At 52.6% G+C, this 11,528-nt stretch overlaps 1 protein-coding gene across 1 annotated transcript in view; it reads right to left on the reverse strand.

Moving 5' to 3' along the window:
* ELMO2 (engulfment and cell motility 2) overlaps positions 1–11,322 on the reverse strand; it is a 37,431-nt gene extending 26,109 nt beyond the window's left edge. Inside the window, exons 1-2 of the mRNA XM_045980440.1 lie at positions 11,241–11,322; positions 347–474 (exon numbers count right to left, since the gene is read on the reverse strand). Coding sequence (XP_045836396.1) covers positions 347–424 — 78 coding nt within the window. The 5' untranslated portion in view covers positions 425–474; positions 11,241–11,322. The remainder of the gene's footprint in view (positions 1–346; positions 475–11,240) is intronic.
* Positions 11,323–11,528: the final 206 nt, after the last annotated feature.

An 11,528-nucleotide genomic window follows, 5' to 3' on the forward strand; every position in this document is an offset into this window, starting at 1 on the left:
GACAGCGAGAGAGAGAGAGCGAGAGCGAGAGAGAGATCATTCACCAGCAACCCATGCCATTCCCACCAAGGTTCTGACAAGGGCCTGCCAAGCAGGATCAGCCCGCGGCCTGAGTGGGGACTGCCTCCCTGACAGCTTCTGTTGGAGAGGGAGCCTCTCTCCCAAGCCACAGGACCGACCTCCATGGGGTGGGACAGACCTTGACCTTCCTGTTGCTGGCTCTTACTCCTGATGCCAAAAGCCCACATCCCTGAAGACAACCCTGCCATGCACGTCCCTGACAACCTTACCCCTCCCCACCCCCCACCCCGGCATTACTGCTTCTGTCCTCCTTTCAGGAGCTCACCTGGTCGATTTCAAGGAGCTGAGCGTTAGCACCTGGCCACTCAATGGCTACTTTGACAATGTCTGATGGGGGCGGCATTGTTCCCAATAGGCCCTACTTCTCCAAGAAGCACACACCGACACAGCCGCCTGGAGACAAAGAATCAGAGAGAAGGAAAGAGTCAGAGCGTTTGCCTTCATTTTTCACTCGTCAGATATTTTTGAGAATCAGAAGACAGTGTCCAAAGTAACATATGGAACTGCTTGGTTGGGATTTTTCGACATCACACCAGACCCTCTCCTTGGGCGTTTTGTCTCTTTTAGATTAAGTCAGCGAGTAGAAACGGGACAAACCCATCCATCAACTGCAGATCAGGCAGTAGCAAGGTCTGCCAACGTGACACTTCGGTCTAAAGGTTAGGAGGACTGTGTGGTAGAAGAATGAATTTACTGCAAATCCCCGTCTTGGGACGCTGGGAGGGAGAAGCATATGCTCTTAGACAGATAAGAATAGGCAGAGCCTTTTCTTGGTTGAGTGGCTGGCTGACGGAGCCTGCCCACTTCTGTTCCGCTCTCTTCCAAGGAAGATCCCAGTGTCGGCAGGGCCCGGCCGCTTGCTCTCTCGCCTCCTGCCTAGTTACCGCTGCCACTCCTTCCCCCTCAAAGGACACAATGTGGAGCCTCCTCTGAGTGGGATGATGCAGAGTTCAGAAAATGGGGAAGAGAACTGGGACAGGAAATGCTATTTTAGTCCCTACTGCCAAGGGCAAGGGCTGCTGGAGCTCAAGTGTAGGGAGGTGAGGACGGCCTCACACAAAGGCCCCTCTATAGGAGGACGAGGCTCCGAAAGTACCCCTCCCCCATTTGTCTCCAAAATAAAGGAAAATAAATCATTTTGAATGGGTCTGGAAGATGGGCCCATGTGACCGGTCTCCTAGGCAACCCTGCTAGCTTAGTGGTATTCCAAGCAGCAGCCAAAGCATCCTCTCTCCAAGGTCTGATGAAGGCAAGTCACTCGACTGATGGATTATTTCCATGTATATTTTACATTCCTTGCCGACAGGTTCAGGAGAGGCCTCTCGCTTAATGAAAAAGAACTTCCTCGGCATCCGCCAGGCTCAGCTGTTCACCCGCACATCAGGCTTCGATAACGGAGACCACCTGGCTCTCCCAAGTTCACGGCAGAGCCTCTGCTGAGCTGGTGTTGGTGTGTGCTGCAGCTTTTAGGCCCAGACACAGATGTCCGTTCTCACAGCCCTGTGAGCACAGGTCTGTCTGGCGAAAAGGGGACAAGGCCCTTCCCCTCCACACCCGTGAGTCTCCGGGAGAGGGACACTTCCGTGACCGCTTCCTGGTCAGGGTGGGCTGCCCCAGAAGGCAGGTGTCAACCGTACTGGCATTGCCAGCGTGTGACAATGCACAGATGGTTTTCCAAGCGCTTCCACTGACTCCGCTGAGCCCTCCCGGCAGCCCCAGGAAGTAGGCGGAATCACTGTTAGTTCTGAGACTACACGGCTGGAGCTTAGACGATGGTTAAAGGGCCCCAGTTCCACAAGCTAATAGGTAGGAAAGGGGATAGAACCTGGGGCTGACTTTGGCCGGTGCTCTTCCCCTCCCTGCTGAGCTAGCCTGAATTTCTGTTTGTTGGAACTAAATCAAGCCTAAAGGGCCTGTGGGGGGCGGGCCTGGTGGTCCTTAAAGCTTCTGCCACGTCTGTGGCTCCAAGCAGAATTTCCCGTGTGATGTTCATGTGCTTAGACACACGATGAACCGTTCCCATAAGGACACCTCCTGGCTGGAAGGCCACATGGCAAAGCAGGGGTGGGACCGTGACTCTGGATGCCCAGGGCAGGCGTCCTTATCCTTATCGGTAAATGTGCCATAATTAGGAGGTATGACTGTACAGTTGTGAGATCATTTTTTAAAACGGAGATATAATTTACATACGAAACGCACAGAGCTCATGTACGTGTGTATATATAGAATAGAAATACACACATCTCTCTGTAGCCACCCTCTAAAACAGGACTTCGAACATTCTCATCACCCTAGAAAACTCCCTCCCACCTCCTTCCAGGCAATCCCCCACCTTCCAGCCCTCCAAGAGGCAACTCCTTTCTGACTTCTCTCGCCATACATGAGGGTGGCCTGTTTTTGCACTTTGTATACACGGCAGCACACAGGATGGCCTCTCAGACCATTTGTCATTTAGTTCTTCTCTCTGAAACAAGCAGGTGGTGCAGGTGGGAGAGAAGGAGCCGGGACGACGGTCCTGCTGAAGAAGCGATTGGATTGGGACACCATGGACCCCGTCACAGTCCCATCCCTAGGTGTCCGGGTGATGTGGACGTGGCCCTTTCACCCAAGCCTCTGCTGTGGGATGTGAGTGTTGACTAAAGCACGCGTAGAGTGCCCCCTAAGTCGAAAAGGCCACGGTTCTAAAGTAGAACTTACAAATCCAAATGAAGATTGCCCACTTCGAAGTCCACACCCAAGGAAACCACGCCCTTATTTCCTGATGGTGCTGCTAAGAAACCCTATTTGTTAGAGCTCCCTTCTGGATGCTGTCTTTGGAGACAACGAAGCTAAAGCTCATTATTTGGCCATTCCACATGACTCTGGCCCAACTTGGCATTTCCTAGGTTGACTGTCTCTTTCTTTATTAAACTTCGCCTGAGTGATTCGTGGCTGTTTCAAAAATTCATATCCATTTTAAAGCGTGGAGATTTGCAACTGCCAAGACTATTCGAGAGAGACTCCGAGCCCCCATTCTTAGTGATTCTGCCCTTTCTCACACAGGGCAGGCTGTCCATTTAAACTGAATGACACTCTCCCCAACCCTGCCCCAGCTGGTGGGACCTAGGTGAACACTGAACCTTAGCCGGATGAATCCAATTCTTTCTTTTAAATTTACAGACACAAGCTAAGGAAGCTGGATACCAAGGGGTCCTGGGGCAGAAAGGTCATCATCAGCCTCCGAGCGGGTACCGTGGCAAGCCAAAGCCACCAGCAAGCCAAAGATACCAAGAAGCAAAAACCAAGAGTCTTTTAGAGGAAGCTGTTCCGCGGAAGAATCCAGAGATGTGTAGATAAGTGGAGGCCAGAAACCAGGAACCACAAAGTCCCAAAAACAGATGAAAAAGCCTGATGACTTCCCAGATCCCATGGCTCCAACTCCTACACTTGAGGTGCCTGAAATTCCCCTGGATCCTGCCCAAAAAGCCCTTCTTTAAATGGAACTAGCCTGCTTTTCTGTTCACTGTAACGAAAAGGCTTAAGACTAAGTTTGACCCCAGGCTTTGAAGGAACTCTGATATGGGGGCCTGCACAAGCAGCAGCATAACAGGCAAAGGGTAATGACAGTGAGCAGGACCCTCCTTGACACCGGCTCTGTCTGGTGTGTTTAAAGACAGTTCAGTTAGGGCGCCTGGGTGGCTCAGTGGGTTAAAGCCTCTGCCTTCAGCTCAGGTCATGATCCTCGGAGCGCCCTGATCGCTCACTTCTATAGCATTATTAGAGCCAATGCTCAAGGAACCCTGAAAATCATCCCCACTGTACAGATGAGACAACTGAAGTTCAGATGGGTTGAGCTTGTCTGCCACAGGGCTCCTTCCCACGTCTCCCCTCCCTCCAAAAAAAAGAAAGAAAGCGGATCGGAACGGATCTCAAGGCTGAGTCATGTGACTTCAAAGTTAGTTCTTTTCCCTCTACGTCATACTTCTTTGATGCTGCATTACATAGTACTAAGGTCCTTTTCAAAGGACTTTACATATGTTGATTCATCTAATCCACACAGCAATCGTGCATGGTATATTTTTGCGCCCATTTAACAGATGAGACCACGCGAAGCACGGAAAATTAAGGACCATGCTCAGTGTCACACAGCTAATAATAATAACTAGATTCCGGGTAGTCTGGTGTTGTTTGAAAGCCATGTGAGCAGCAGGTGGAGCTGTCGGTGGCCCGCAGCAGGTGTCTGGAGGGCTCTGGTTTGCCATACCTGGAGCTAAAGCACCCTGGAGGGAAGAAACCTGCATGACAAGAGCTCACTGGTCCAGCAGGGATGGCTCCCCACTGTCTAGAGGACGACCCCACTTCCTCACATGCTACTCGGGTCTCCGTCTAGCCAGGTCTCCCCAGACTGCGTGCTGTTTCCGTGAGGCAGGCCCCGTTCTTCCATTTCTCCTGTCCATCCGCATGTTCTCTTCCTTCCCTGGACTGTCCAAAGAGCTCCTATTTAAACATCAAAGTCCAGTTCAGATGTCACTGCCCCTCTACCCTTCTGAGTGGTCCCCTTTCCCTAGCAAAATGAAACAGGATGGGGCCACTGTGTTCTCACAGCACTCTGTTCTGACCTCTGTGAGGGCTCCTGTCCTCCTCCGTTAGAGGTGTTATTGTTATTGTACATACTGCTATGATAGTTAAGTATCTGTGCATCTCTCTTCCTCACTAGCTCCTCCCCCAAGGAAGGTACACCCTGTCACCCGCTCACTTAGCACAGCACTTGGCACACAGTTCTGGCTCAGCAAGCCCCAGTGTCTGTGCAAATCCTTCACCTCTGACTTCCTCCACTCCTGTGAACCAGCGCTGCCTTGGAGCGGAAAGGGACTGGCGTGAATTGTTCTGGTTGTTTGGCCTTCCCTCCACGTCCCGCCACTTTCTAACGACACAGTGTTTCCACTGTTGAGAGTCTGGCTGTCGTCTCTGACGTCTCACTGGACGTGTCTCACAGCAAGACCAGGTTTAGCGCCCCTGACTCTACTGCAAAGAAAGGGGCGGGTATCCCACTGCTTCTCTGTGGACGTGTCAGGAGGCAGGAGAGTGGGAGCGGTCGTGTTCTCCCGAGCCCATTGCCGGATGGAGGGTCTCCTTGTGGGGAACTCCTTCAGCACTCTTACTCTTCATTTTCATTTTAGAAAGGAAGTGGAAATTGGGTCGAAGCAATTCAGTAACATTGCAAAACTCCCAGGGTTATAAATAGCCTCTTGCTCGGCCGCTCAGCGGTGCTCGAGTTCAACAGCAAACAGCCGGGATAAGGGAGCTGTGGTTTCCATCCAGGCCCGCGGCGGGCAAAGAAGTGACAGCCCTCTTCCAGATGAATCTGCTTGCTGCCCCTCACCTCCCACCCCCTTTAAGGCAAGCGCTGCAGACATCAAGCCGGCTGGCAAAACTCAACGCGCCACAAACAGGAGAGAGGCACGCACTCGATCTGAGGAAGGTAATTCTGTGAGGCAGGAGAATGAAAGCGCACGTCTTCAAAGGCAAAGCTCGGGAAACAGAGAGAAATAGTACCATCGGCATCTCCAGGGGAGCAGTCCCTAAGTGGCCTCTGGCAGGTGCGCTCGTAAAATCAACACAGTTACAAAAGGCCCCATGCAGCTTTATCTACTGTCACCCATGCAGTGACTGCTCCAGAGGGCTGGACTCTGCCGGCGGGTGACACAGCCCATGTGCAGAAAGCAAGTGAAAGAGGATCCCTTCCCACTAGCAAGGAATTCAGAATGAAGATTCCGGCTTCCAGCTCTCCGTCCTCCCCACCCTCCTCCCCACTCTTTGAAGGATAAGGATTGACGTGTGCTTTTTTGTTCTTGTCTTTTGCTTTTGATTCAGTGGGGGGACGGTGTGGGTGAGTCTGGTTTATGTTTCCTGCAACAGAGTCCACCACACCAGGAAGGGAACTAGAGGTCACACCCTCCTTCTAATTGAAACCGCAATCTCACTAGAGGCTTCTCCCTCTGAAATCTTCTCATCTGAGGAGTGACTCAACTTCCCTGAGTTCAGCCACTAAATGGGGATGAGCTCTCAGGTCCAGAGGAGGAGAACTGGGTTGGCAGAGATTCAACTTCTGACAAGCACTGCTCGAAACGCTAAGAGGGACCATCGTGACAACAGTGGCTGACCTTTCTTTTTGTAGAAATTTGCTGAACACCAGCCTCACCCCAAAGCCACTAACTTGGAGCCAAAGCACAGTGAGGAAGGGGACGGGAATGGGAACTAGGTAACTGTTCTTCTACCAGGTAACTTCTTCTTCCCCTGAACACCTACCCGAAGGATCACCTGGTTCTCCCCTTACCCTGCACAGAAGCCCTCTGCGGGGTTCCCAAGCACACAGAACAGAGTTCCAACTCCCTAGCAGAGTGCTAGGTTGACCCCAGTTCCACTCAGTGGCTCTTCAGGGTGGAAGTGCCGTCCAGACTTTGCTGCGTAGATGCTAGTGTGTCGCCCCAGACCATCTTGCTCCCTCAAACATCACGCTCTTCTGAGTCTGCGCTTTCCTTTTTTTTTTTTTTTTTAAGATTTTATTTATTTATTTGACAGACAGAGATCACAAGTAGGCAGAGAGGCAGGCAGAGAGAGAGGAGGAAGCAGGTTCCCTGCTGAGCAGAGAGCCCGATGTGGGGCTCGATCCCAGGACCCTGGGATCACGACCTGAGCCGAAGGCAGAGGCTTTAACCCACTGAGCCACCCAGGCGCCCCTGAGTCTGCGCTTTCACATGCGCCGCTGGCCTTCCACCTTAGCCAACCGGCAAACTCCTACTCATCCTTCAAGGCCCAGCTCACACATTCCCTCATTGGTGTGGCTTTCCTCGTCTTCTCCCCTCAGGCAGAATTAACTGCGCCCTCCTCTGTGCTCCCAGTCTTCTTACACAAACCTTCACAGCCCCCTGACTTCAAATTCTCTGTGCGGCCGCTTTGCTACTCAAGTGTGAGCTGCACACCAGTAGCATGCGCAGTGCCTGGGAGCCTGCAGTCATGGAGGATCATCCGCGCGTGGGAATCTGCCTTCAAACAAGACCCCCGGGGTGGGGGGGTCACATGCATGTTCAAGTGTGAGTAGCAAACTCTAGACCAGTGGTCCTCACCTCTGGTTGTGCACCATCAATGCCCACCCTGCACTCCGAACCCCCTCCCCACCCAAGTGATCCTAATGGTGGTCAGGGCTGAGAGCCACAGCCAAGAGGACTATCTGAGAGCAGGGACACATCCAGTCTGTGTCTCTTCCCCCCGCTTCCCCAACGTCTGCAGCACAAAGCCTGGCACACCGCAGCACCTGCAGAATTCCACACTAAAAACACCCTCCATGGGGTGCCTGCGTGGCTCCTGATGTCAGCTCCAGCCATGATCGCAGGGTCGTGAGATCAAGCCCTGCATTGGGCTCTGCACTGGGCATGGACTCTGCTTAAGATTCCCTCTCCTTCTCCTTCTGCCCCTCCCCAACTCCCTCTCTAAAAATAAATAAATTAATTAAATAAAATAAAAATAAATAAAAATACTCTCCAGGATGTCCTGAGACTGACTGCCTTTCAACAAGAATAAAAACACTACAGAGGACTGTCCATTGCCTAGAACTTTACAAATCCCTAACTATAATAGCCGGCAGATTTAGAAGGGCTCAGGGATGACAGAATACTTGCCTCGGTTTTTGGAAGTGAAACAGACAATGAGACGGAAAATACTGATGAACTTTAAGGAACTGTTCCCCTTCAACAGACCACGGTGGTTGCAACAGGGTGGCAGAGATTGTGTAGGGAGGGGGTGTGGTGAGCCCAGAAGAGTCCTGGGTCATGGCTGAAGTCCCGGGCTGTGGGCCCAACTCTTTCAATACCAACCAGAACAACACAGCATTGTTCTCACTGTAAAATCAGGCCAAGCCCTCTCCCTTCTGAACTGAGGTCCAGAGAAGCTGGCAAGGCCACACCACCCGTTAGGGACAAAAGAAGGTCTTGGTCCCCCATGTCTGGGTTAGTTCCCTCTCTACAGCACAAGGGACCTGACTGCCCAGATTCACCATGACCACAAGCCTCTCCGGCCCTCTTGTCCTGATCTAATGAGGGGGTTAGACGAGATGTTTTTGAGGTCTCTTCCCACTTTGACCTTCTGGAGAGCCGCTGTCACTTAATGGTTAGGAGCTCGTGTTCTGGAGTGGCCAGACCTGGATTTGGATCTCAGCTCTGACAATTTCTGTATCTGTAAAATGGGGATTCGAATCAACCCTCCTCTCTCAAGTGGTTATGAATATTAAGTGAGATAATCTATGTTAATCATATGAGCGTGATTTCTGACACAGAGTAAGCAGAATTCCAGCCGTGTGAACTTGAAGAAGTTGCAAAAACACTGTAACCGCATTTCCTAGCATCTAAAAACCCTGCCCTCCAGGCTGCAGGAAACTGATGACAAAATGAGAACATAGGTGAAGGCAATCAAGGAGGCAAAGCACCGCTGGTGGTGGTGTTCTTCTCTAATCATCATCATCATCATCATCATCATCATCATCATCACAATTATTATTATTATTATCTTCCAGAAGCAGCACCTCGGACACTTTTTAGTCAGTTTCAGAGCCATGGCCACTACAAAGCCTGCCACATAACAGGCGTTCAACCAGTTTTTCCTGGTGACTCACATTAAACCACCATGCCTAGTGCGGTGACAAATTCAAATGCCTTAAGCAGCCAGGCAGATAAGTAAATAAGCCGAGGAGCATCTATGCAGGCACTGAGGCAAACTGCAAAGCACCCACCCCACCTAAAGGAGCTCAAATTCAACACTTTCAAACACATTTCACAGCTTGGCCTCGACAACAACTTTGCAGGCTCTACAGACCACTGATTCTGGGTCTTCGTCACACCATGTGGTCGTCTTGGGCGTCACCTAATCACCCTGTCATCTGGTCTTGTCCTTCCATGGTAAGCATCCTGAAAATGAGGGCTGTGACTTACTCCCCGTCACCCTAAGTAGAACAGCGCTGGCCTCGCAGTAAGGGGAACCTCACTCGGTGAGCAATCGTGGAACTGAGCAGCCAGAGTGTTAACTCAAGCGTGCTGCTCCCAGCACAACCAGGACGCTGCAGGCCGTGCATACTTCTCTCCCCAGCTCCCAGGACCACTGTGTAGACTGTGCTGAGAGGTATAGCAACTGGGTCAAAGAAGGACTTGCTTGCAGGGTTTTCCTCCAGACGCATTAAGTATGCTTGTTCCCGAGCCATCAGTACAGGTGGTACTGATGCGTCCAGACATATTACTCTGCACGAAACCAGACAGAATGTGCAATATAGCCACAGGTGCCACTGTTCTCAAATTTAGTCCCCACTTCCTGCACTCCCAGACTTCCTTGGTGCCTCCTAGAGGCAGCATGGGGTATAGAGAGACCAGACTCCAGATGAACACATGGGGTCCTAGTCCTAATGTTCCCTCCTCCACTCACAAACGCTAGCGTGATCACCAGCAGGCAATGTAACTTTTAAGAGCTTCCTTATTTTTATTAATAAAATGCAGGCAACAAGAACTACCCCAAAAGACTCTAAAGGGGATTAAATGCCACAAGTATACAAAGCTTCTAGAACTGCACAGCCCAAGAGGGCAGCCCCAGACCTGTGTCCTGTGTAGCCACTGAGCATGGGGCATGTGGTTACCACAAACTAAATCAGACCAGCTACAGGCAGAAAACACATGCCAGACTTCAAGGACTTAGGGCACTCACAAAAATGGGAACTATGCCATTCATAGGGTCTTTGTATCAATCACATGTCAAAATAATATTATTTTGGAATATAATAGGTTAAGTAAAATGTGTTCCAAAAATTGATTTCACCTGTTTCCTTTTAAGTTTTTAATGTGGTTACTAAAAAATTTAAACTACCCATAGGGCATTCTATTACTATTGGACACTAAGCATTGTTCTGCATAGAGTTTGGCACACAGAAAGTATTCCCACGTTGGTTTCCATCCCCCCCTGGCAGGCTATCAGGGACCACGACTCACACCCCCTTCCTCCTGTCAAAGCCAAGACCTCCACCCCCTTCTTTAAGGAACGGGAACGGTGCCTGGTCCTGTGCAAGAGGCTCAAGATACAAGGAGCAAAACCAGACATTATCTTCTAGGCCTTATTATCTGGTGGGATGGACAGACATTCTAATACTTTCACAAATAAAAGTAAAACTGCAGTTGTCCAAGTGTGGTGAAGAAGCACCTAGGGTGACAAACGTGGGGAATTCACGTGGAGGAGGAGTCAGAGTGACACCTGAGTGCAGATCTGAAGCATGAAGATGAGTTCACTGGACTAAAATGGGCGGGGAAGAGGGAGCGACGCAGAAGGAGGCTAAGTGTAAAGACCCCGAGGAAAGCTAGGGCTTGGTATGTGTAAGGAACAGGAAAGGACAGTGTGAAGAGTTCTGGACAGGAGGGAGAGGCTGGAGGTTCCAGATCTCCAGGGCTTGGGCGAGGATCCCGGGCTGACCCTGCAAGAGCTGGGCGGCTGGCCAGTTTTAAGCAGCGGAGTGTCCGGATCTGATGTGCATTTTGAAAATCCCACTGGCCACGGTGCGAGGCCCACAGCAGAGCGGCCAGAGAGTGTGGGGGCACATCAGGTAGGACAATGCAACCGCCCAGGTAGGAGGCGACAGACGCCTGAACGGAAGGGGAGCGGCGGAGATGAGAAGTAGACGGACTGGGGGCCACAGAGCGGCCGGCTCCACGGGGCGGGGTGATGGGCAGCGTGTGCGTCGGCCGCGGCGATGTCAAGAGAGACTCCCCCGCCGCGGCCGAGGGCCACCCAGCCGCAAACACTCCCCGGGTTCCCAGCGAGCGCTCTCCCACCCCGTCCCTCCCCCATCTGCTCGTCGCGCCCGCAGGCTCCATCCTCCCACCCTTCTCCCTCCGCTCCTCCAGGCCCGGCCCGCCCTCTTCCCCACCCGACGCCACTCCTGGTGGGGAACCGGCGCCCAGCAGGGCCGCGACCCCCTGAAGAACCGGCGCGGTGCAGCCGGGGCCCGCCCTCCAGCCCCTCAACCCCTGGGGCAAATTCAGGCCGCAGCCTCCGGCCCCCTGCCCGGCCCGGCCTCTCCTCCCCGCATCCCTCCGGCCAGGGCCCTCTCCGCGGCCCGCCCCGCCCAGGAGCCCGGCACCCCCCTCACTCACCAGGGCGCCGACCTAGGCCCAGCTCCCGCGCCTGGGTCTCGCCTCCGCGGCTCCTCCAGCCTCCGCCCGCCCCGCCTTCCCGGGACCCCGCCCCCGCAGGCCGACCCGGGTTCCTATTGCTCTGCTTCACCGTCACGCTGAATCTTCTTTCTTCAATTGGGTTGCTTGCCTGTCAGTCAAGGGAAGGCGGGCCCAACTGCCAGGGGAAGCGCCGGCATGTCCCCGCCCCACTGGCGGAGGCCTCTTAAAGAAACAAGCTTCCTTCCCACCCAACCTCGCCACCCACTC

Source organism: Meles meles, chromosome 16, assembly GCF_922984935.1.
Source record: "Meles meles chromosome 16, mMelMel3.1 paternal haplotype, whole genome shotgun sequence".
Classification (NCBI taxonomy): Eukaryota; Metazoa; Chordata; class Mammalia; order Carnivora; family Mustelidae; genus Meles; species Meles meles.